This window comes from Podarcis gaigeae (genome assembly GCF_964106915.1).
Source record: "Podarcis gaigeae genome assembly, chromosome: 1".
NCBI lineage: Eukaryota > Metazoa > Chordata > Lepidosauria > Squamata > Lacertidae > Podarcis > Podarcis gaigeae.
In genome coordinates, this window is record NC_139678.1 from 7,772,746 (window position 1) to 7,799,593 (window position 26,848).

The 26,848-nt window shown below is 48.5% G+C and overlaps 1 protein-coding gene across 1 annotated transcript; it reads left to right on the forward strand.

The window, feature by feature from the left end:
* DACT1 (dishevelled binding antagonist of beta catenin 1) lies at positions 1–26,848 on the forward strand. The gene is made up of 4 exons (XM_083733098.1): positions 1–563; positions 14,168–14,300; positions 16,896–17,051; positions 18,280–26,848. The coding sequence occupies exons 1-4, from the start codon at positions 201–203 to the stop codon at positions 20,109–20,111; spliced, it is 2,484 nt and encodes an 827-aa protein (XP_083589224.1). The 5' UTR covers positions 1–200; the 3' UTR covers positions 20,112–26,848.

The following is a 26,848-nucleotide window of genomic DNA, read 5'->3' on the forward strand; positions in this document are numbered from 1 at the left end:
AGCCGAGACGCCGCAGAGGAAGGAGGCAGCCCGGGCGCTCCGGGGAGAGGCGGCGGCGGCGGGGCCGGGATGCGCTTGCCGGGGGGCTGCCAGATCCCGGTGCCGCGGGGCTCCGCGCGCTGAGCGCCTCGGGGATCTGCGGAGCGCATCTTTCGCGCCCGGATCTCCATGCTCTGATCGAGGGGAGTGCCGGCTCGGGGATGAAGCAGGCGATCGCGGAGCCCGGGCAGCTGCAGGGCCCCCCGGCGTCGTCGGGGCGGGAGCCCGAGGCCCGGTGGCCGCGCGACGGCGTCAAGAGCGAGGCGAGCGAGGCGGAGCGGCTGCGCACCCGCGAGCGCCTGGAGGCCACCCTGGCCGGGCTGGCCGAGCTGGAGCTGCTGCGCCAGCGCCACGAACTGCGCGTCAAGCGGCTGCTGGCCGCCGATGCCCGGCCGGGGGGGAGCGGCTCCGGAGAGACGGCGGCGGGAGAGGCAGCCGCGCCGGGGGTCGCCGCCGCCGCCGCCCCGCGCAGCCTGGAGGAGAAGTTCCTGGAGGAGAACATCCTACTCCTGCGGAGGCAGCTGGTGAGCCCAGGGGCGCAGCGCGGCGGGGGCGCGGCGGAGGCGCAAGCAGCCTGGCGGGTGGGGCGGAGGGTCGCGGAGACCCCCCCTTGCGGCGGAAGGAGTAGGTGCGGGCACAGCCGTCCTCCAGCCCCCGCACCTCTTTGCAGCGCACGGGGCGCGCGGCGAGGGGACTTCTGAGCGCGTGCAGAAAGCTCCTCGTCTCCATCCGGGCGCACGTGGGAGTTGGCAATCGGGTGTCTGTTTTCGTCTCCTTTGGGAGACCCCCCTTGTCTGAGCCTTCCCTCGGATAACGGCTGCTCTTTATTAAGAGTCCTGAGCGCCGGATTCGTTGGGTTGCAGATGAGGAGCGCCTCAGAGAGAGGCGCTTTGCAGGGGATAAAAAGAGGTTTGCCTTGGGCGCCTGAGACAGCTTCCCTGCTGGAAATACACTTGGAGATATATTTTTTTAGAGCCGCTCCATTGGGAGCGGAATGACCGGTCACTTCCATACAGAAGTGACCACCCCCCAAAAGCTTATGGGGTGACTGTAGATGGGTGGGGGGAAGAAGGAAAGAAAGGGCAAGCGCCAACTCATTGGTGAGGGTGTGTGTGAGATCGAGTGTGCATGCAGAATAAAACCGAGCTGTCTGTCTCAGTCGGTTAGAAGTCAGTGGCAGGCAGCCCCATTGCAGGGGATTTGAGGCTCCGCTCCAAATGAGGGAGCAGAGAGTGGATCTGGGCACTCACCCGTGGCCATACAAAATGTGGGGACACCCCCTTTCCTGTATGAGTTTGTGGGAGACGGAGGGGCACTCTGTGATTTGGCGTCTCCCAGTGCTCCAAAAAACCAGAGCTGCGGGATGCAGAATAGACACCAGTCTGTCTCAAAGAATCGAATGGTTCTGTCCGAGGCAATCTCCGGGTAGTATCCTAGTGCAGAAATCAGAATAATATTTTTTTTAATCTGCTCTATTTTAGGCAGGACAGCCAGCCTCCTGCTCCTGTTCTCTGGCCTCCCCTTCGCTCATCCTCTTTGGGGTCTATCTAACAATAGCAGCCATAGCTGCTAGTATGTAGTGATTAATTACTGCAGCTTCCAAATGAGGTGGAGGGGGCTGTGGGTGGGTGTGTTTGCCACCGCACTGCACTGAAAGTGACCTTAGGGAATGGCTTTTCCTTTTTTTCCTTCCTAAATTCAGTGGTTTTTTCCTTTCGTCTTTTCGTGGGAGATTTGGGGAGGGCACTTGGTGAAGGAGTCTATCACCAGCTCGCTGTATTCCTTGGGCACGGACTCCAGTATTAGATTGCCTGCTGCATGGAATTAATTTGCCTCCTGCAGATGCTGTTAAGGGACTGTGTGTCCGTGTTGGCAAGAGCGGACATGAGGGCCAGGAAGGAGGCATTTATCTTATTGAGTTTCTGTCCTTGCTGGGGCCTTTCGGAGATTGCTTTTGTTGAATCGTAAAAGGGGAATTAGGAAGAACTGGGCGAAATGATTAGAGCATCACCTGATCACTGTAGTCTATTTCTATAGTCAACTCTTAGGGGTTCAAGAACACGGTTCGAGGTACCTGGATTAAGCATGGCTGAAAGGAAGCTTGCCTTAAATTGAGGCAGACCATTGGCCCATGTAGCTCAGTACAGCTTGCACTGGCTGGCAGCAGCTCTCTAGGGTTTCAGATGAAGGGTGTTCGTGGAGAGGCCGGGGATTGAACCTGGGACTTTTCTGCGTGCAAGGCGGGCACTCTGCCTCTGAGCTTACAGCCCTGCCTGTCCTGGGAGGAGGAGAGCCTGCAGAGAACAATGGGTGCCAGGGAAATTCTCCTGCACAAGCCTCACTGAAACGAGTGGGAACGGCGCTCCTCTTGCATGCTTTCCACTCTGCAAAGCCAGCGGGAACACCTTCTGCAGCGCCGCTAAGAAATACACTGGCAGCAAAGGCATGGGAATTGGCTGGTGCTCCCCTAGACTGGATCCTGCTGCTGCATTCCAGTGGGGATGGTGCAGGAGCAAGAGATCTTTGCCCACTGCAGCGAAGGAGGGTTTCCCTTCCTTTCCTGTGCGCAGCTTGCAAGGCAAGAGGTTCCAGCTGGCTTGCGACTGCTGGCACCCAAGGCCTTTCTGTGTGCTCCGTTCCAGCGGAGGTTTGTGCAAGGGAAGTTTCAGGGGAGCTGTTACTTTTGCCACAATGAAAAAAAAGAAAGGATTGTCAGACTCGAGTCTCTTGCCCTTGGCAGCTTGTTAAGCGAGGCTGTTCATGTCGTCTGTGCCACGACTTTCTCTGCCAAGGAAGGCGAGGTCTGTGCGCCAGGGCTTGGGGGTGGGGGGAGAAAGCAGCTCAGCTTCTGCAGTCAAAGGCAGTGAAGCAAGAATACCCCCCCCCTCAGTAAAAATAGATGGAAATGTTGCTTATGGCCCAACAATGTGCTCGATTGGTATGTTTGATTTTGAACATGATATTAAAAGGCAGTGTGTTGCGCATGCAAGAGTGCAAGGAGCATTGGAGTGGACTAGGAGCGCTGCAGTGGGAAACATTACAGGGGGTCACGAAGTAGTAATGATAATAATGATAATAATAATAATGATAATAATAATAATAATAAATTATTATTTCCCCAGCCACTATGGGCAGCTTCCAACAAAGTATTAAAATACAGTAGTCTGTTAAACATTAAAAGCTTCCCTAAAGAGGGCTGCCTTCAGATGTCTTCTAAAAGTCTGGTAGTTGTTCTTCTCTTTGACATCTGATGAGAGGGCGTTCCACAGGGCGGGTGCCACTACCGAGAAGGCCCTCTGCCTGGTTCCCTGTAACCTTACTTCTCACAGGGAGGGAACTGCCAGAAGGCCCTTGGATCTGGACCTCAGTGTCGGGGCAGAATGATGGGGGTGGAGATGCTCCTTCCGGTATACTGGACCGAAAAGGGGCTGGATGATGGTGAAGGACCCACAAGTAGCGGTCACTTGCTAGAACAAACAAGAAGCCTGCAGCCAGGAAGCAGAATGGTCAGTTCAAATAGCTTTTACTCCTCATTTTATCAGCCCTGGTGTCCCCCTTCCCCCACTTGCCAGGTCACTGTTGCACTGACAGTAGAAGTAGTATGCAAGATTCCCCATCCTTCAAACTCTTAAAGTATATACAACAGCTCTTTCAGGATCTAGAACCTGAATGCCTCAATGCTCATTCCGTTCCACAAGGCCTGTGCGAGGTTTTCAGTCCCAGCCAAAGGGACAGCTTTCGCTTCCCTCACAGGAGTTGGACTGCGCATGTTCCAGCAGCTCTGTTCCCGTGAGCAGTTGGAATGTTTGTGGACATTCTGTGCCATCACACAGCTGGTGTCCAGGCAGCGTTACAAACTGGGATAGAAAAGCTAGGAGCCAAATGGCTTGTGGGACCTGGGTTGTGGGTGCCAAAACAGAATGTCTAGTCACTACTGAACCCGGGGGGGGGGGGGGTCAGCAACACTTTTTATTTATTATTCCGATAAGCATGGACTAATATGCAATTCACATAAGCGATACATTATTAATATCACATTTTTAGCAGAAATGGTTAATACATGTTTAATTCGGTGTTTACAATACAGTGGTACCTCGGGTTACATACGCTTCAGGTTACAGACGCTTCAGGTTACAGACTCTGCTAAGCCAGAAATAGTTCTTCAGGTTAAGAACTTGGCTTCAGGATGAGAACAGAAATCGTGCTCTGGTGGCGCGGCGGCAGTGGGAGGCCCCATTAGCTAAAGTGGTGCTTCAGGTTAAGAACAGTTTCAGATTAAGAATGGAACTCCGGAACAAATTAAGTTTGTAACCCAAGGTACCACTGTACTTTGAGGCTTCAAAGCGCATACATTTCAGTAATCCTTGAGTGTCAGCCAAGCGCAAAAAATGGCGCCCAGACTTTTGGAGGTGCTCGCAATGGAGAATTTTTAGGTGCCAAATGCGCCTGTTGCCCTGCTAATTTCAAACCCTGTGCCCAGGGCTTTATTACCATAAGCACAACAAGGTACAGGTCTGTGTAGAACACCTGTTTTACAGGTGTGAGCTGGGAATTGGGCAGTGAAGGAATGCAGAAAGCTCATGGGCGTTTTTAGTATCTGTCGTTGTAACCACTGCTGTCGAGTAGTTCAGCCAGGAAGGAGAACCAAGGGGGGAGGGGCAGTAATTCTTTTTTTTTTTAAAGATATTTATTGAAATTTTAAAGGTTATACAGAAAAAGAAAAAAAAGCAATAGCAAAAACAAAGCACAAACAGAAAAAATAACAGATATAAAAAAGACAAAATACAAAACTAAAAACCATTTAAAAACAAATAAAGTTTCGTTCCCTTATTTTCTTATAACTTACTTCCCCGACCTCCTTATACCTCCCCTTTCTGTATTCCAATTTCTAATTATTAATTCAGCAAATCCTCTCCCTTAATTTTCATTTAATTTTTAACCTTTTTTTCTTTTTACATAAATCATTACAGCTGAAAACCACTTAATTTCTAAACCAACAGCATTCTAACATTCATTAATTTTGCAATATTTCCTAAGATAGTCCTTAAATTTCTTCCAATCTTCTTCCACCGTCTCTCTTCCCTGGTCTCGGATTCTGCCAGTCATTTCTGCCAGTCCCATGTAGTCTATCACCTTCATCTGCCATTCTTCCAAGGTGGGTAGATCTTGTGTCTTCGGGGGGGGGGGGCAGTAATTTGGACCACAGACTTGCCCATAGTTTCAACCAAGTAACCCGGGAAAGGAGCGCTTGTTGACAGTATGTTGCAGATAGTGTTTTGGAAACCACAGGATGGAAAAGGGCTGCTGTGCTCAGCTCCAACGTCCAGGCTTCCAACTCAAGCATCCGATTGACCACTGTAAGAACAGAATGCTGGATCATTTAGCCAGGCTTTTATGAAGGCAGGCAGGTTTTGCACTTGCAATAATCTTGCTCCATGTGTCCAGATGTTCTGCTCGGGCACATCAGCACCAGAGTCTCCTCCAGCCTGCATGATGTGGGTCAGGGCCTCGCTGTCCCAGGGTACGTATTTTTGAAGGCCACCCTAGGAGATCTCCGTGCTTCCCATTGACCTCCTTGGTAGATGCCAGGCTGAAAGCAACCACGCTTCTGTCCCTCCAGAATCCCAAGCCAGGTTCCTCTGTGCTGTAATGCCATCTTTTATGCCCGCTATTCCTCGACGGAACCGGAAGGAATCAGAGCTATGGGCAAGCAATAGAATACAGGTCCTGTATGCTGTCCTTCAAAGGCAGATGGAACTGGGGGAGGACATCAGAAGAACCTGATTTTCACAATGGGAAGCCCATAAGCAACTGTTGTTGTTTAGTCGTTTAGTCGTGTCCGACTCTTCGTGACCCCATGGACCAGAGCACGCCAGGCACTCCTGTCTTCCACTGCCTCCCACAGTTTGGTCAAACTCATGCTGGTAGCTTCGAGAACACTGTCCAACCATCTCGTCCTCTGTCGTCCCCTTCTCCTTGTGCCCTCCATCTTCCCCAACATCTTTTCCAGGGAGTCTTCTCTTCTCCTGAGGTGGCCAAAGTATTGGAGCCTCAGCTTCAGGATCTGTCCTTCCAGTGAGCATTCAGGGCTGATTTCCTTCAGAATGGATAGGTTTGATCTTCTTGCAGTCCATGGGACTCTCAAGAGTCTCCTCCAGCACCATAATTCAAAAACATCCATTCTTTGGCGATCAGCCTTCCTTATGGTCCAGCTCTTACTTCCATACATCACTACCTGGAAAACCATAGCTTTAACTACCCATAAGCAGTACCTGAGCACAACTGTGCTTTAGCCCAACTGCGCATTCAAGCAGCTGGCATTCAAAGGAATACTTCTTCCTCCAGTGTGGGCACAACATCACCCTTGTAACTGGTAGCCATTGACAGCCGTATCCTGCATCAGTTGGTCTGATCCTCTTTGGAAGCTGCTGGGCTTACAACAGTGCGTGTGAAAAGGGTCTAGGGGTCTTGGTGGACCACAAGCTGAACATGAGCCAACAGTTGGATGCAGCAGCAAAAAAGGCTAATCTTCTATTTTTGAATCTGGTTCTTTCTGCCCAAGTGCAGAACCTTGCATTGTTGGAGCCCCAGTCAGTATAGACTTTGGAGGGAGGGAGGTTGAGAAATGAGGACCTGGCCTCACTCAGCCTCTTTCCATTTATTTTAATATATATATTAAAGGTAAAATAATAAAATCAAGGGGTGTGTGTGGACTCACAACCATACTTTAAAACATACAAAATATAGAATACTGAAACAGAATAAAGTTGCCTCAACTTTCCAAGCATTTGGGTATGCTTGTCTGAACAGGAATATTTTTAGGAGGTGCCAAAAAGAGGACCGTGAAGGCGCATGCTTGAAAATATTCAATTTGATACTACAGGATCAATTCAACACTACAGGATTGAAATTTCATTGGATGGATGGTTAGATAGATAGGTAGATAGGTAGGTAGGTAGGTAGGTAGATAGATAGATAGATAGATAGGTAGGTAGGTAGGTAGGTAGGTAGGTAGATGATAGATAGATGTCTTCAGTGTGCATCTAAATGAGTGGATTGTTGATTCATTACTAATGTTAATGAATGAATGAAAGGGGCCACCACACAGAAGGCCCTGCTTCTGATGCACACAAAGTGAACAGTGGAAACTGTTGATGCCACCAGGAGGTCAGTCTCTCCAGTAGCCCATTCCCAAGTTGTTTAATAAAACCGTAGAATTGTACAGTTTGAAGGGCCTCCAAGGATCATCTAGTCCAACCCCCTGCAATGCAGGAATCTCAGTGACAGATGGCCATCCAGCCTCTGCTTAAAAACCTCCAAGGAAGGAGAGTCCACAACCGTGCAAGGGAGACTGTTCCACTGTCAAACAGCTCTTACTGTCCCAAAATTTTTCCTGGTGTTTAGTCGGAATTTCCTTGGACTTTTAAAATAAGAAACACCTTTGAGCCTTGCCCACCTTGAATCTGGCCTGGCAGCAGATAGACAGCTTCAACTGATGGCGTTTAGCTTTGTCTTTTGATTCCGTGATTCACTCCTACTTTTTCTCCTTGCCCTACCTGCCAGGCTGCTCTGATCAGTTCCAAAAAACGTTCAAAAATCGGAGCATTTACTTCTGGGTTTTCAGCGTTCAGGAGCCAAAATGTGCGGTAACGGAGTTGTTTGGGAACCAAGGTTTGACTGTATCATAGTTTACAAAAATATATATATATTTGAACAGAACCAGTGTTAGAAACTCAGGTATATATGCTAGGCGCCAAATGGCTGCTTAAACCAAGGTTACAGTCGCCAAAACGGAATTTCTACTTGCCATTTGGGGGCAAGACACCTCTAAAGTCTTATTTTTCAAATGACGGAATGGCTGTGTTTGATACTTGGTTAGACATCTGGCTAGTTCAGACGACAACCTTGAGCTCTAGGCTAAGAACTTTGAGAACTTTAAGAAGGAAAGTCACTTGACCCAGGGACAGTCCACAAATATATTTGGCCAATTCCTGCCTCTTTTTCTTAATGTTGACATGGACCATTCATAATGTAAGAATATTCTTCACAACTGTGAGCAGGGCAGTGGGGTGGGGGTGGGGGGGTGAAGACAAGCAAGAGCAATTAACTAGAACATTGTTCACTGTTCCTGCACAGGAAAAAAAAAGGCATTTTGGTTCCTGACATTCATTCCGATTATGCAGATAAAAGATAATAGATACAGTTCTACAGGATGGGCTATTAGTGTGTGAAAACAGTCCAGATCCAATGATCCCCAGATGGTGGAGACATCAGGCACCATCCTGGCACCCAGAAATGTTCACTTGGTCGCAAGTGGCCACTAGCCAGGAGCAAAATGTCCCTGGCGAATTTCGAACAAAAGAGGTGGGTCCTGCAAAACAACTGTCAAAAGGCCAGAGTAAAGAGTCGTGTCTTCAGCATGCGGTGAAAACTGTACAATGAGGACGTCAATCTTTGGCATCCCCCCCCCCCCCGGTAGTCATCTCAGACAAATGTTGCATTGTAAGCTCTTTGCAGGCAGAGACCTGTGTCTTTTGCTTAAGGAATCCTGCAAAGCTCTTCATATGTTGACTGTGCTGCGTAAATGACAGCAGGCAGATAGATGCCAGAGGACTCTGAAGAGCTCTGTCACATCGATAGGAGCCTGATGGATGGCTCACAGTCGGACCAGCCATCTGGAAGTCACGGGAAATGAATCTCGTGAGCAGCAGCTCAGCATGGTGTGTGCATGTAGGGGAAGGGGGGGAATAACGCATGGATGTGCTTTGTGCTAATGCACCTCACAGAATCGTGGAGTTTGAAGGGACCCAAAGGATCATCTACCCTCTGTCATGTAGTGAATCAAGGTGCATTATCTCAACTCCTGGCTCTCAAGATGTTGTTGGACTCCTACAAGCTCCAGCAAGCATGACCAGTGAGCCTTTATGTATTTATTATTTGCCTTTATATCCAAGGGGTTTAAGGGTGGTGCGCTCGGTTCCCCATGCTTCCTATTTTATTCTCACAACAACCCTGTGAGGTGCTTTAGACTGAGAGGGTGTGGCAGGCTCATGGTCACCCAGGTCTTGGTATAATAATAAATAATAATAATAATAATAATAATTATTATTATTATTTATACCCCGCGCATCTGGCTGGGTTTCCGCAGCCACTCTGGGCGGCTCCCAACAGAATGTTGAAAACACGATAAAACATCAAACATTAAAAACTTCCCTAAACAGGGTGGCCTTCAGATGTATTCTCAAAGTCAGATACAGTGGTACCTCGGGTTAAGTACTTAATTCGTTCCGGAGGTCCGTACTTAAACTGAAACTATTCTCAACCTGAAGCACCACTTCAGCTAATGGGGCCTCCTGCTGCTGCCGCGCCACCGGAGCACGATTTCTGTTCTCATCCTGAAGCAAAGTTCTTAACCTGAAGCACTATTTCTGGGTTAGCGGAGTCTGTAACTTGAAGCGTATGTAACCCGAGGTACCACTGTAGTTGTCTGACACTTTTAACCACACTATACTTGACAGCCTCAACCTTTTTCTCTCCAGTAGTTTCTGTTGAAGGCCAGGACTAGCACATGATGAGCCAGTGTTAGAAACTCAGGTATACAAGCTAGGCGCCAAATGGCTCGTTAAACCAAGGTTACAATGGGATGTCTAGTTGCTGTTTTTGGACAAGACTGCTCTAAAGTCTTATTTTTCAAATGATGGACTGGCTGTGATTGATTATCAATTAAACATCTGGCTAGTTCAGATGACAACCCTGAGCTAGGTTAAGAGCTTTGATGATAACTTAAAGCATTCATAACATAAGAATATTCTTCGCGACTGTGAGCAGGGCAGCGGGGTGGGGTAAGTGAAGACAAGCTACAGAAAATAACTATGACATTGTTCACTGCTTTTGCTCAGGCTGCACGAAAAAACAACACCACAATTTTGGTTCCTCAAATTCCTTCTGAGTGTGCAGATAAAATATAACTGATAGAATTCTACAGGAAGGGGTATTAGTGTGTGAAAACAGTCAAAACTCAGTGATCCCCAGGCACGCAACTCCAGATGGTGGAGACGCCAGGCACCATCCAGGAATCTTCACTTGGTTGTTGACACTCTCAATGAACTCTTAATAGGTTTGTGAGACAGGACTTCTCCTTGCAGAAGCCATGCTGGCTCTGCTTCAGCAAGGCTTGTTCTTCCATATGCTTGGCTTTTTTTATCTTTGCCAATACGCCCCATCCCATCAGTTTTCCCAGGATGGACATTAAGCTAGCAAGCCTGCTGTTTCCCTCTGGATCCCTTTTTTAAAAAATTAGTGTTACATTGGCTACATTCCAGTCCTCGGGTGTGGAGGCTGAATGTGAGGGACAAGTTGCATATTTTGTTAGAAGAGCAGTAATTTCACATTTGAGTTCTTTGAGGACTCTTTGAGTAGAGGCTATCTGGACCCAGTGTTTCGTCAGCTTTTATTTGGTCTGTTCGGCCTAGAACTTCATCTCTAGTCCCCACTGTCTGCCTCAGTTCCTCAGATTCCCAGGCAGTTGTCTGTTTACTTAGAAAGGGCCACCATGATCGGATTTGAGAACATGACCATGTAATCCTATTAGCTGGGGAGTCCCAGAGAAAGCACCAAATCTTGGGACTTGCCCTACTTGAGTAAGCAAGAGTTTGGTCGCCTTCCTAGTCCCAGTTAGACGAAGCGTCAGCGATGCTGTGTGGGATTTGCCAAAGTTCTCTGCCCGTCACGTAATCCTGGTCTTGTGCCTGTTGGAGTGGACATTGGCACTACTAGAAAGGAAATTCTGGCATCATTAGAGAGGCGATAGACCTGCCCTGCCAATAGCCTACAAAAGAAACTCAAGTCTGGGAAATCTAATATATTCAGGTCTTCGTTTTGCAAGATGCTTTGTATCGCGAAGTTCCCTTTCAGTCTTAATTTAGCTCTTTTGTGCATTTGACGCTGGAAAGCATCATTTGGCATAATATAAATAGCAGCTGCAACCAAATATTGCAGCATGGAATGCTGCTGTTCAGGATTCCACCCGTTGCATTTTCCCTCCTCCCGCACTTGTTCCATCTCTGTCCCCAAACAGCCAGCCAGCAATAATTTTCTTAAGATGATTTTCTATCTTCTAGAAACCTTTGGGGTTCTTCCAAGCATGTGGATGCCCCCTTCTTGAGCATGGAGTGTGCGTTTTGGACACAAATGCAACAGCATACACAGCCTGAAGATCAGAAACAGAGGGAGGGATAATAATCTTGTGTCGTACATCATTGTTCAAAATTCACCAGCTGCTGGGCGCATTTTGCACTTTGCTACTGGCCACTTGCTACCAAGTGAAGACACCATGATGGCACCTGATTTCTACATAGCTGTCAACTTTTCCCATTTCTTGCGAGGAATCCTATTCGGAATAAGGGACTTTCCCTTAAAAAAAGGGAAAAGTAGACAGCTATGTTTCTGCAGCATCTGGAGGCGCATACCTGGGGATCCTTTGACCTTACCTGTTTTCACACACTAACAACATAGCCTTCAGAATTCTGTCTGATATTTTATTTGTACAATCAGAATGAATTTCAGGAATCAAAAAGTCGTAATCCAGAATGCAGCAGCTAGGCTGGTGACTGGGAACAGGCCCTGCGACCATATAACACCGGTCCTGAGAGATCTGCACTGGCTCCCAGTACGTTTCCGAGCACAATTCAAAGTGTTGGTGCTGACCTTTAAAGCCCTAAACGGCCTCGGCCCAGTATACCTGAAGGAGCATCTCCACCCCCATCGTTCAGCCCGGACACTGAGATCCAGCGCCAAGGGCCTTCTGGTGGTTTCCTCACTGTAAGAAGTGAGGTTACAGGGAACCAGGCAGAGGGCCTTCTCGGTAGTGGCACCTGCCCTGTGGAATGCCCCCCATCAGATGTCAAGGAAATAAAGAGCTACATACCTTTTAGAAGACATCTGAAAGCAACCCTGTATCAGAAAGCTTTTAATGTTTTATGTTTAGTTGTGTTTTTATATGTGTTGGAAGCCACCCGGAGTGCTGGGGCAACCCAGCCAGATGGGTGGGATATAAATAATAAACTTATTATTATTAAATTATTAGGTTAGGTTGAGAGATAGTAACTGGCCCAGTGTTGTCCAGTGAGCTTCATGTGACTGAGTGGGGATTTGAACCCGCGGCCTCCTAGGTCCTAGTTCAACATTCTAACCACTAAGCCACATGCTGGATATATTCACAGTGTCATAGAATTGGCCTGAGACTGCTAGCTGATTTTCGTTGTGTGGAACCTGAATGACAACATCCCGCAAGCAAAGGCGTTGACATTTTTTTGTCATCAGATCAGACCTGATAAGTTAATGAATTTTCCACCGTTCCCTGTAACATTTTTTTTTCTTCAGAGGAAATGCAGCGAAACAGTGATGCGTACAAAGCAATGTAGACAGGCAAGATGATGGAGAGATATAATTATGAGATTCAGCAGGAAAACTGATTGCTCTGACCCGGAGGTTAATGATTGTATTCTAAATATATTCTTTATAGCAGTTTGCATCAAGAACGCCTTTGCAAATTTGCTTAAGCTCTGTTGTTATTTTGAGAAAGTAATGCATTTGTGTAACTGAGGATAGTGAACGGAATTACTGTGTGCCTTTATCCCCCTTTTAACGTTGATCCAGCTCTCTTAAAAAGGTAAAGGTACCCCTGCCCGTACGGGCCAGTCGTGTCCGACTCTAGGGTTATGCGCCCATCTCACTTAAGAGGCCGGGGGCCAGCGCTGTCCGGAGACACTTCTGGGTCATGTGGCCAGCGTGACGAAGCTGCTCTGGCGAGCCGGCACCAGCGCAGCACACGGAAACGCCGTTTACCTTCCCGCTAGAAAGCGGTACCTATTTATCTACTTGCACTTTAGGGGTGCTTTCGAACTGCTAGGTGGGCAGGAGCTGGGACTGTTTGACGGGAGCTCACCCCGCTGCAGGGATTCGAACCACCGACCATGCGATCGGCAAGCCCTAGGCGCTGAGGACTTACCCACAGCGCCACCCGCGTCCCTTACTTGCCTGCTTATAAGCATATATAGATTGCAACAGAGGTTATATCTCAATGCCTGCATTATAAAACACATTCGTAGCCTGACATGTTCAGACCCTGGGTCCTTTACTTTCCTGAAGACTGTATTGGATCAAACACACAGGGCTCCGATTCTGTTGATGTGCCCGGGGGCGGGGGTGGGGGGAGTACAACGAGAATCCAGTTAGGAAACTGGGTTTGACTGGGTCCAAAACTGGCGCATCCTCCAGGGGGCCACTTTTGACAGGTGGGGTTATAACATTCTTTAACATCATAATAATTATAATAAAGCTTCCAGGATCAAGGGGGGAAAGAAGGTGTTTCTTTTAAAAATGGCATTGGATGGGATACGACGACATGGGTGGGAGGAAGAGGAAACACTCCCCTTCCTGGTCAGTAAGGCGTACAGGATTTTAGAGGGCAGCATCATGGGTAGGACTGTACCACAGGCCTTGAACAATGGCCACACCGCACCTGTAAACAAATAAATCCCAGGTGTGTGATGAGTGCAGAAGGGAAGGATTGAGGAGATCAGGCCTGAATCTTCCCAGGAACAGGAGGACAGCACAGATTTGGAACAGTGGTTTGCAGAGGGGCATAGTTCAGAAGGGAGAAGCTGGGAAATACTGGATGGGGAACAGCTAGCAGAAGAAACACTGGAAGAGAGAGAGTTAAAAGATTCACAATCTCTGGACAGCATCCAACCCCCTTCTCCAAGGACACGGAGAGGTCGGAAAGAGTCAGAACAGAAAGCACAGAGGGTACAAGCTGAGATTACAAGGCGTAGGAGTGACGTAGATTAATAGGGATGGAGGGGGTGTGAACCTTAGTTGGGAGCACCGCCATTTCTAGGAGACGTGTTCTTTGTTCTCACACTGTGATTATTAAAGATTCTAACTGGTTAAGAAGTTCCTTTCGGTTGATCTTTTGTTTACTGCCACGGGGGAAGAACCCGGTTCCTCAAAGCCTGACACTTGGGTCCCTGAAGCAAAGTTTGTGGATCTCTGCTATTTCAGCTCATTTTTCTCTTCCTCTCCCATCATTGCTCAGGAGTCTCTTTGTCTTTTCGTTGCTTTTTAGAATTGCCTGCGACGGAGGGACGCGGGTTTGTTAAACCAGTTGCAAGAACTGGACAAGCAGATTAGCGACCTGAGGCTGGACGTTGAGAAAACGGCCGACGAGCAGCTCGAGACGGACAGCCGCCCCAGCTCAGGTAGGAATGAACCAGGGCTGTTATTGAAATAATTGTTTCTGGAAACACAGGAGAGGAGAGTGTTCTCGTGGTCAGGTCTTGCTTGCATGTTTCCCAGCAAGGTTCTTCTTATGGGAATCAGAGAATTGCAGAGGTGGACGGGACCCTAAGGATCATCTAGTCCAACCCCCTGCAATGCAGGAATATGCAGCTGTCCCATATGGAGAATCGAACCTGCAACCTTGGCGTTATCAGCACCGCTCTTTAACCAACTGAGCTACCCAAGCTCACTGTTCTGATTCTTCTGGTCATTTTTGCCAATTTGGCATAATCCGTCAATTTAATCTGCCATTCTCCTCTGGTAGGGACTTTATCTTCTTTCCATCTCTGGGCCAATAACATCTGCGCAGCTGTGGTCGCAAACATAAATAGTATTTTTTCTGCTCCCTTTGGATTTCGGCAGCTAGGATTCCTAAAAGAAAAGCTTTGGGTTGTTGTTTCTTTTAGAAAAAGTTATTTAAAATATTTTTTTCAACTCATTATAAATCATTTCCCAAAATTCTTTTACTACCTTACATGTCCACCACATATGATAAAAGGTGCCTTCTTTTTCCTTACATTTCCTACATACATTTGACACAGTTTTATGCATTTGTGCTAATTTAATGGGAGTTAAATACCAACGGTAGATTTTGCAGCTCTCGAATGTTATTATTAGTAGTCATGATTATGATTGTTTTATTTAACAAAATTCATACTCAGCTTGATTGTAGGGAAGCATCTAAGTAGTTTGCGAGAAATATCAAGAATATCAATAAAACCAGATGAGTGAAAACATTTACAGTGGTGCCCCGCAAGACGAACGCCTCGCAAGACGGAAAACCCGCTAGACGAAAGGGTTTTCCGTTTTGGAGGCGCTTCGCAAAACGAATTTCCCTATGGGCTTGCTTCGCAAGACGAAATGTCTTGCGAGTTCCTGCGGGTTTTTTCCCCTTCCCCTCCTTTTCCTAAGCCGCTAAGCCGCTTATGAGCTGATCCGCTGATAAGCCGCTAAACCGCTAATAGCGCTAATCCGCTAAGCTGTCAATGGGCTTGCTTCGCAAGACGAAAAAACCGCTATACGAAGAGCCTCACGGAATGGATTAATTTCGTCTTGCGAGGCACCACTGTACACATGATTGAAATCAACAGCCAAAAAGATGCAGACACGTCAGCGCCTGCAGGTCTCGATAGACTAGTTCCAGCAAAAAATGTTTTAAGCAGATACCAAAAAGAGAACAGTGAAAGCGGCTGTCTGATGTCAATAGGCAGGGCGTTCCAAAGCTGAATCTTGCTACACACTAAGCGTCAATTCCTTTTCTACCTGTGCATGCAGAGGGCTTTGTGCAGAGAAGGCCGCTGATAGCAACACTGCGATGGAGACATAAAGTGGGCATGGCTTCTCACAGCGTTGCATTGTGAGGAAATGCGGCAATTTTTTGGCCCGTTTCAAATATTTGCCAGTGTTCATTTCAGCCTCGGTTTATAGCTGCAGCTGCCAAGCTGAGGTACAGTGGTATATTCTCACTTCCAGAAACAAATAGCAAACTCTGGCTTCAGTTGTGAAGTCTGCATACCCAAAGCAGCCTTAAGGTAAAGGTAAAGGGACCCCTGACCATTAGGTCCAGTCGTGACCGACTCTGGGGTTGCGGTGCTCATCTCGCTTTATTGGCCGAGGGAGCCGGCGTACAGCTTCCGGGTCATGTGGCCAGCATGACTAAGCCACTTCTGGCAAACCAGAGCAGCGCACGGAAATGCCGTTTACCTTCCCGCCAGAGCAGTACCTATTTATCTCCTTGCACTTTGACGTGCTTTCGAACTGCTAGGTTGGCAGGAGCAGGGACCGAGCAATGGGAGCTCACCCTGTTGCGGGGATTCAAACTGCTGACCTTCTCTTCGGCAAGCCCTAGGCTCAGTGGTTTAGACCACAGCGCCACCCGCGTCCCACCTTACTGAGAATCAAAAGGGGGGGGTATCAGGATGCTCAGAAACTTTATGGGGGGGGGGACCTAGAGTCTGGAACTGGGAGAGAAAAGCAGAGGGCAGCAGGAATCAAGCATCCTTTGAAGAACACATGACTGTAACTCCACACGAGAAACGCTTATGTCCCTGTGGAGATGGCAGTACTGAATTGGTGGCGCACTCCCTTCTGGCTTGCACTCTTTATAAAGACTTGAGGGATGAGATTATCACCCCTCTTTTATTGTCTGTTCCGGGTCGCCCAACCACTGCCACAGGGTCCTTTCTCTTGGCAGCTCAAGATGAGCAGGCGACGGCAAAGGTTGCACGGTTTTTAGCTGGGCCAATCAGAATAAGACCCACTCTTTGACTATTGATTCAAAACCTTAAAATGTATTTTATATAATTGACTTTTTATTTCTATTCTTTGTATATCGTATTGTTGTTTTATCGCTGTGGCTGATGGCTGACGCAAATAAAGATCCATTCATTCATTGACATGGCTGTAAGGTGTATTATGTAACACGTATTATGTGTTTACTTTCCAGCCTTGGCTTTTTCTATCGACTAGGTGGCACGTGATTAATGGGTTTTTCCCCGTTTTTTTTTTTAAAACAGGCTTCTACGAGCTGAGCGACGGGGCCTCAGGATCACTCTCCAACTCTTCCAACTCTGTTTTCAGCGAGTGTTTGTCCAGCTGCCACTCCAGCAGCTGCTTCTGTAGCCCTTTGGACACATCCCTGAGTGGCTCTGATGGACGGCCCATGTCTGCAGGTACGGGAAAGCGGGGCGGGATTCCCTGGAGTGGCTTCGGGGATGGCTTGAGCCCCGTGAACCTTTCCCCATTCACCTCTTCATTCTTTAAGTGAATGCAGGAAGTTAGCCATGTGGGACTGGAGGTTGCTTGTGAGACACAACTTTTGGCTCCAGCCATGGGGGCTGCTGGGTCAACCAGGGTCACACCTGGACTTTGGGGATCAAGCCTACTGATAGAGAAGACTTGTTTCTCCAAATAAGAGCCATACAGGTGTGCTTAATAATAATAATAATTTATAGCCCGCCCATCTGGCCAGGCCTCCCCAGCCACTCTGGGCGGCTCCCAACAGAATACAGTGGTACCTTGGGTTACAAACACCTCGGGTTGCAAACACTTCGGGTTACAGACTCCGATAACCCGGAAGTAGTACCTCGGGTTAAGAACTTTACCTCAGGATGAGAACAGAAATCACACAGCGGCAGCGTGTGATTAGCTAAAGTGTGATTAACCTCATTAGCTAAAGTGGTACCTTGGGTTAAGAACGGTTTCAGGTTAAGAACGGACCTCCGGAACGAATAAAACATCAAAAATTTAAAACTTGCCTAAACAGGACTGCCTTCAGATGTCTTCTAAAAGTCAGATAGTTGTTTATTTCCTTGAGATCTGATGGGAGGGCGTTCCACAGAGCGGGCGCCACTACCAAGAAGGCCCTCTGCCTGGTTCCCTGTAACCTTACTTCTCACAGGGAGGGAACTGCCAGAAGGCCCTTGGATCTGGACCTCAGTGTCCGGGCAGAACGATGGGGGGTGGAGACGCTCCTTCAGGTCTACTGGACCGAGGCCAAGGATCTCTTGTTGTTCAAGGTGAAAGGATGAAGCGAAACCTTTCTGAAAGTTGACTCAGTTTCCATCTTTTAAGGTTTGAGTTTTGGTGGGAACATTCCTATCTCCAGAAACATTTAAAGAAATTGCGGACAGGGGAGCCCTGCCATGACCAGAAGAGCAATGTTTAAAATCTAGTATTTGTTAAGGTGGTTGTTGTTTTGCGGGAGAAATCCATGTTTCTGTAGCATTATGGGAAATCTGAATTCTACAGGAAACTGTGTCCTTGAGCATTTCTGGATATGGATTTTGAACTTTAGTTTTTGGAAGGTTAAAATTTCTCAGCCTATTTACCATCCACGGATATTGTTGTTTCCTTTGACGGTGGAGTATTTCCTCACTTCCCCCCATTTCTTCCTTTCAGATCTCATCGGCTGGCTGGAATATAACAAAGGGAACCAGCATGAAGACCCGTCTGTGGGGATGGCCTGCCGAGTGTTGTCCACACCGCACTCTAATTCCCTTGAGGTGGTTTCAGACGTGCATCCAAAATACCAGTGTGACCTGGTGTCGAAAAACGGGAACGATGTTTACCGCTACCCCAGCCCTTTACACGCCGTCGCGGTGCAGAGCCCCATGTTCCTTTTGCCGATGACAGACAGCCCCCCGAGGGAAGAGGCAGAGCACAACGTTGCGGACCTTTGCGTGGGACCCGAACACGACTCTGCGAAAGCGGGCGCCTCCTGCCTCCCGCATAGCTCTCCTCCCGAGTCCTGTCCCCCAGCCAGCAAGAAAATAGACGGCTACATCTTGAGCCTTGTGCAAAAAAAGACCCCTTTGGTGCGGACTAACAAACTGAGGACGAATCTGAATGCAGACCCCGCCAAAGGGATTTTGAGGCACGGGAGCCTGTGTGTCCGGCAAGCGCCTGGGGTTGCAAGCGGCAGTTCGGCCGCTGCTCTCAAGAACCCAAATCAGGTCTTCCCCCATTCCAGCAGAGCCAGCACACCACTCGACAGCAGCGCCTTCTCCCCTCTGAAGCAGCATTCAAGAGACGTTGAGCATCTGGAGAGCAAAAAGGTTCCTGCGCCCGTGGTCTTCCCACCAAATGCTAACCATGAACTTCAAAGCCAGCAGGCGGCGAGGAACGTCAAACCGCCAGAGCCGCCGCGGTGTCCGGTCGCAAGCAAGGGCGACGTCCCCAAGGAAAGCGGTCAGATTTTTGCGGAGAGTCCTCCCCAACACACAATGCCCCCGAAGGAAAGCAAAACCCTCCAGCTGCCCAGGAAGATCCTGTTCAAAAGCAGTGGGGCGCAAGCGGTCCACAGTGTTTTGCCGCCTCAGGAAACCAGGCCTCCGCTGGATTTCAAGAGCGACGGGTCATCCTCTCAGGGCCTGGAGGAAGGCCTGCTGGTGAACGCCAAATACATCCCGGCTCAGCCGCAGACGGTCAGGCTTCACAAGGGCAGCCGGAGCGTCAGGATACTCAAAAGCTCCTTGGTGAAGCACAGATCCCACCTCGTCACCGTGCTGGAAAACGGGCCGCAGGCCGGCAGGGAGAAGGCCAAACCCTCCGGCAAGAAGTGCCGTTTCCCCGACGACCTGGATACAAATAAGAAGCCGAAGAAGGCCGCCGCGAGAGGGAAGAAAAGCGGCCACTTGCTGCCGGAGGCCGCCCTCCTGAGTCGGCCTCCCGGCGTCCTCAAGTCAGCGGTTAGGCCCCACAGCCGGGAGCCGGTGGTGGCGAAACCGAAGCACAAGAGGGCCGACTATCGCCGCTGGAAGCTGTCGGCCGAGGTCTCCTATGAAGAAGCCCTGAGGAGGGCGAGGAGGAACCGGAGGGAAGGCCTTGGGGCCTACCCTCAGGCTCCCCACCCGTACGCCAGCCCCTACGCCTACGTCGCGAGCGACTCAGAGTATTCGGCGGAGTGCGAGTCGCTCTTCCACTCGACGGTGGTGGACACCAGCGAGGACGAGAGGAGCAACTACACCACGAACTGCTTTGGGGACAGCGAGTCCAGCCTGAGCGAGGTGGAGTTTGTGGGCGAGAGCACAACGACCAGCGACTCGGATGAGAGCGGGGGGCTCATCTGGTCCCAGTTTGTGCAGACCCTCCCCATCCAGGCGGTCGCCGCCGCTTCCGAGCTCCATGAAAACGCAGCCAAAGCCTTTGTCAAGATTAAAGCCTCACACAACCTCAAGAAGAAGATCCTCCGCTTTCGGTCCGGCTCTCTCAAACTGATGACTACTGTCTGAAACGCATAACTAGTAGCTGAAGATGGCGGCAGTGGTGACTGACATGCCTACTGGGGAAGAGTGTGTGTGTTAAGGCAGCCTTCCCGAAGTTGGAAGGGACCCCTGAGGGTCATCAAGTCCAATTCCACTGCAATGCAGAAATCTTAGCATGTGGTCCCCCATCCAATTTCAAACCATACAGGACCCTGCTTAGCTTTGCAAATGTGCTAGCAGTTTTATATTGCTGCAGTTTGGAGGTCACGGGAGTTGCAGAGGTCGGGGTTCAGGGGAAACTGCAGTGGTTGGGAATCATGGGAATTGCAGAGGTCGGGGAGCATAGGGACTGCAGTGGTCAAGGCTCATGGGAGTTGTAGTCCAAAACATTTGGAGGTCACCAGATAGGGGAGGAGTGGTGTAATGTCTGCATTTGGGAGTTTTTGATGTGACTTGGGCACACTTATTCAGGGCACACAAGCAACACAAGCCAGCTTCAAGAGAAAATGCACTTTTCGGGGGGGGGGGGGGGGCTTCCCTTGCAAGAGGCGAGGCGCCCCAGCAGAGAATTCATCCGGTCACCTCATGGCTTCACTGCTGGAAGGCACAGGACCCTTTGCCGAGAGCAGCAAAGTGCTCAGCCCGCCACCCTCCAGAGAGGCAGCCATGTTGCGTTACGTTATTGTTTGTGTATACATGCCGCCTGCCAGCCAAAAGTGCTCCCAAGAACAAACAGATGCTTACAAAGACAATAACGCAAGCGCAACATGGAGCAAATGAGAACGATGCAAATTCAAAATGTTTCGGCAGTATTAAAACCTGTGCACACCGGTGTTTCTGGCAGGCAAAGAGCATTCCCTACAAGGACAAGAATACTTGAGCAGCCCCTTTGTCTCACGAGGGTCCTGGGCAGCAGGGTTTTGCAAGCCAAGTGGGAAAGCTGGCGCCCCGTGAGGCTTGCAGTAGACTCTCCCCCCTGTGACCACGTGCCCAACAGTCAAGCTGACCTCTCCTTGGTCATCTTACGCTCAAAGGTTGACCACTTGCGCTAAGAGCAGCCCAGAACTACTTGCAAGCGAGAGCAGCTTCTCTTGGCTTCTTTTTGAAATGCTAAGCTGGGGCCAGTAGATGTTCTTGTGGGCTTGCATGCCTGTTGCCTGCCCGGAACACCAAACCAGGATGCTGCTTGCCAAATCCGCTTGCAGGTAGGTGCTTCAAGCTTCCAAGGCTGCCTCTCCAGTCTTTGAAAAACATTGAAGGGAAGTTAGTAGCTTTTTATTGAGATACCGAGGGAGAAAGCAATATATATCCTGTGAAATGCAAAGCGTGGTGCTGTGTGATTATTATTATTTTTAACGCTAAATAGCCAGCCATTGGGACAGGGGAGAATCAGGATTGGGACTCTGATGGACAGGCAGATGAACAGTTAACCCTCTTCTTCTGCGTTGCTGAAAATTCCCCTTCCCACTCCTTCTAAGAAGCTATTGTTTGGCATGGGGGGAAAAAGGGGGGGTTCAGAGAGTTAATTTGAGTGGGATCATGGTGCTGGGGGAAAAGGTTTTTTGTTTTGTTTTTCATATTTTCATTGTGGTCCTGTTCCTGATTGGTACCTCCCCTGCAGGAGCTGTTTATTTAAATAATAGTAATAACAATAACAATGGCCATGGCAAATTATGCATTTAACATGACATGGAACTTGGGCTATGGCAATCAGCCTTGTTACAGTGCTGCCCCTTCCGGTACATCTCAAGGCCCTTCCTGAGACAGACTGCCCTGAGACCTTCAGATGAAGGGCAGCAAACAGACATAATAAACAAAGTAAACAACAGCTTTGCAAAGAGGGCAGGTGCCTAGCTCACAAAACATTTACTCTCCCGCAAGCTCTCTTCCACTTTACAAAAGCTTTCTTGTTTGGTCGCCTGATGGTGATGGTGACTCGCCCTAGGCGACCGGGCAAGTGGCTATTTGCAAGCCTGCTAGAGCAGAAAAATGAGCAAAGCCTTTCTCTATGCAGAAACTTTACCCACCCTGGTTTCTGGTGCTGCTTCTCTCCTTCCCGGATGTGTGCTAATATGCCAAAACGACGGTCTCATGCAGACGTGCCGAGCGTGTATGCACTCCTCTCGCTACTTACACGAAACAAGGTGCTTCTTGTAAATATTTTCCCAGAATGCTGTTGTTTTGAGTTCCTTAAATGCACATATTTAAATCTTGACGGACTGCTTCAATGATGTTACTTGAACCTCCCAACTTTTTTGTTGGATACTAGTGCCTTTTAAGTGGCAAAACCCACTGTGCTAGTTTTTAACAAAGGAACAGTGCCACCACTTTTTCAGCTGTGATGGCTTCAAGTGTATAGTGGAGTGGGAAAAACGTCTGCAGCGAGCGTTGATTTCTCTCCTAGTCGGGGATGGGGCGAAGGACATCTGGCCCCTATGCTGAACCTTACTTTGGCTTCTAAACATCCTTGTTTCATACAGAAAAGTTGCTCCTCTACCTCTTCTTACAGAGACAGAAACACACCATTGACATGCATGCAACACACACGATGTAAAAAAGACTGGTGGCTTTTTTTGAGCAGGGGCAACGTGACTTCCCTCTCCTGCGGTCTTCCTTTTCCTCCTTTTTTTCCAAACAGAATCCCTAGAGTTGTCTGGATGTGGTTTTTAATCTTTTAAAATAAAACTAGAATTCATTTTTAGGATCTCGTAGGAGGCTGCCTTATCCCAGATCATTTGTCAATCTGGCCCAGCATTGTCTAGGTCGGTCATGCCACCACCTGCCATCCATCTACCTGGAGATCCTGGGGATTGAACCTGTGGCCTTCAGGTGTTCTGCTGATGAGCTGTGGAAATATGAATTTGCCTTAGGGGGGACTGGTCCAGCTAACCCAATGTCTGGCTAGCAGGAGTTCTTCAGAGTCCAAAGGTGGACCTCTTTCTGAACATGGCTAAATGATGTCCTTGAGATGCTGGGGGCTGAATCGGAGATCCTTCTGCACATGTTCTACCTCTGAGCTATTGGTCTCTTCCCATCCCTTCCCAATTGCAGCATCAGTACTGCCCATGTTAAGCACTCTTCCTTGATAGCAGAGACTCCACCACAGTTTTCCATCCCTGGTTCAGAAAACCTCATTGGCTGTGGTTGGACACAGCGCCCAATGTTTCCTGTAGCAGAATCTGCTGGATGACCTGGAATCTCAAGAGCATGCCCTCTAAATGCTTATTATTATTTGCCTTGTTTTAAGAACAAGCTCTAGTGTTCACAGCTGAGAACCAAGACCTGGAAGTTGTGTTCCAAACACCAAATGAGGCACTGAAGCAAAATATTGCGCAGCTCTTGAAATTCAGTAAAGGGTCTGGATTCTGAAATCCAGTGTTTCCAATTGCAAACCGATTTTCACGTGTTTTGAACTTCAACACTATGGGGATACTTAAAAAACAAAATAATATACGTGCAACTTAGATTCTGTAATGTTCGGTATCAACGTGCAAGATTTTAATACGTGAAGATTTTATTTGTATTCCAAAACCACCTAAACAGATAATTTGGAATGTCAAAATCCCAAGTGGGTTAATTGTTAACAAAGTAGGGTTTTTTTGGGGGGGGGGGTTTAAATAAAAAATGACATAAAAATAAGAATTGCCAGATTGGAGGAGATGCTTTAGAGAACAGGTGGGCAAGGATCAGGCTACTGACATCTACCTTTGTTTTTTCTAGAACCCCAAGCAGAGATAAGTAGTGGCAGGAGACAGGCATGCAGATAAATAAGATGTACTTGCAGGCCTTTTGCACAAAACAACCACCCTGGTCTCCTCTTCCCCTAAACATTTGTAGTTTCAGCCAATAGGTTGGGAAGAAGCCTTTTAGATGCAGTTGTTCAGCATGATCCATGTGCGTTGCCTAGTTGTACCAACTCAAAAGAGAGAGTTGGGACTGTAGCTGAGTGGCAGAACATCTGCCTTCCATGCTGAAGGTCCCAGGTCCAGCCCTTGGCATCGCCAGGTAAGGTGAGGAGAGAGCCATTTCTGAAACCCTGGAGAGCCACTGCCAGTCCGAGTAGACAACATAGAGCTAGATGAGCCTATGTTGTGTCTTGTTTTAAGGCAGCTCCCTGTGCCCTTACCCAGTTGCAAAGCTCTCTTCCGCCAAGGCCAGTGGTCTTGCTGAACTGCCAGCCCAAACTAGCATGGAGACGTTGGGAATCATAGTTGGAGGAGACCATGTGGGTTTCCTCTGGTCTACAAGGACTTGTCAGTAGCTCTGTGGGGAACACAAGTATGTTCCCAGCCCTACCTGGAGATGACAGGGATTGAAGCAGGGATCTTACTGTACACAAAGCATAGACTTGTACCACCAAGCGACAGTCCCTTCTCCTTGGCCTGAACCAAGTCTTGGAAGGCTGTGAAAGTTGATAGCTCCCAAAGACCGCTTCCATAGGGCATTTTTACCCCTGATGTGCTATGAGAAGTAAGCTCTCAGCCTTGCGGAAGTCTTTGCGGAAGTGGTGGGTGGAGCCAGAGGGGAAGTGGGTGGAGCAACAGAGAGTTGGTTCTTACCTTTCGTAAGGTAGCTTACATTCAGTCAAGAGGTTGGTTTTCACTGTGGTGCCCACCTGGCTTCCCTCCTGTGGGGCTGCTGCCACTTGCCAGGAGAGGCAGCAGGGAGCTTGGTGCTGTGGGGGGGGGGGGCAGGGACAGCAGGTAGGGCAGAAAATGGGGAGCCCAGCAGACGGCAGATCTATAATGTGTGATAGGCTGAGACCGCTAATTCTATCTTTGTCCTGCCTGCTGAGTTTTGCAAGGGCAGAGTAAGGAGGAGGAAGCGGACGATTTAGCTGAGATTCCTGCATTGCAGGGGGTTGGACTAGATGACCCGTAGGGTCCCTCCCAACTCAACAAGTCTGTGATTCTGTGAAGTGGGCAGGCTGAGGTGAGTGGGGCTGAGTTCCAGGGGCCAGACAGAAAAACCTGAAGGGTCACATTGGCTGAACACCTTCCACCCTTTCTGCTCACCGGGTCTGGCTAACTTTAGGGAATAAACAAAAATCCCCTGCTGTTGAAATAGCAGTCTTTGCTCTTGTGTCATGTGGAAATGAACAACCTTGGCAATATTATGTGGCGGTGCTTCAGATAAGGGCATTAGGCGGCTGTGAAACACAAAAGATTTGCAATCTCTGAGGAACACTGAATGGACGCTGAGGAGGAACTAGTTCAGTGTGTGTCCTAATAAAAAGACCTGGTGTTTACAGTCCAGTCCGAACTTCGGTTTGAGTAGGGATTATGAGCTTTGTGTTCTGTCGCATGGTGCTTCACCCAGCCTTGCGCTTCTCTGGTTAATATGTTCCTGGGCTTTGTATGGGACTATCCTGTAGCATAAAATGTGTAGTTAGGGTGTAGCCGTTTCTTTCCATGCCACGTTTGCGGCTCAGATTATGCTGTGCAGGCCCTGTCTACTTCGCGTCTTAAGGATGTGTAAAGAGCTGTGTGCATGTTCAGACCAATGCGCCATCTTCTAGCCAAGTATCCCGTTTCTCACAGTGACAAACCAGAGGCCTCTTTTGGAAAGCCAACGAGAAGGACATGAGCTCAAAGCTCTTGCGTTTCTTCCCCTGAGACGTGACATTCAGTGATGTGGTGTCTCTGGTTCTTGAGGTAGTATTCTGGCACCCTGACTAGGTAACCATAAATAGCCTTACCCTCCGTGAATTTGTCTAATCCCCTTTTAAAGTGGCCACAAGTTGGCTGTCGTTTGATTGCAAATTCCATTATTTATTCTGTGCTGCGTGAAGAAGTCTTCTATCCTGGACTCTGATTAGGCGCTGTCAATTTATAAAGCAGTCTCATACCTCTTTAGATAGTCACCTAAGCATCTTGGGAACTGTAGTTGGTTAAGGATGGCTGAGAATTGCTAGAGGGCCCCTGTGCTCTTTGAAGAACTACAGTTCCCAGATGCTCCCACTAGCCAGCCCTTTTCTTATGGTGCTTTTAGTCATCATGGTTTGTGCTCATGATGCTGTCGGGACAGTCAGGTGTGATCCTGCAGATGCACTGGGAAGTTCCTTTGGAAGAGGGATTGGATGTTGAATTGCTCTAGAAATTGTAGCTCTGTGAGGGGAACGGGGAACTCTCAACAAGCCATGACTGTTTAAAGTGGTATGATAGGGCTTTAAATGCATAGTACAGATGGGGATAAATTGGCTTTATTGGATGACCTTGGGTTCGGTAAAGGGAGAAAAACTTTATTTCTACTTCATGCTATCTGTGATTTTATAATCCTCTTAACGTGCCCACCCCCTTCCTGGCCTTATTTTTCCCCTCTCTCTCTCTCTCTCTCTCTCTCTCTCTCTCTCTCTCTCTCTCTCACACACACACACACACACACACACACACACAATGCAACTTTTCGCTGCATCTCCTTAAACATTTCTGAACCTTCTTCCAGTTCCGCAGTATCCTTTTTGAGATGCGGCAGCCAGAACTATAACCAGTATTCAGTATTCTTGATTTCCCACCCTGTGAACTCTGGGGAAAACCAAGAAAGGTTTGGTTGTGTTTTTGTTTTTTAAAAAAATTAGTATATTGTATAATATTCACTTTCTTAAAACACACGCAAATATGCATGTTGTGAGCATGAGCGTCTGTCATGTTGATACTTCAGTCATTGTCCAATAAGCAGCTGTGTTTTACAGCTATATAAAAATCATATCGCTTTGTAAATTAATATAATGCATCAATATGCTGTAATAAACAGTTGTCTTTTAA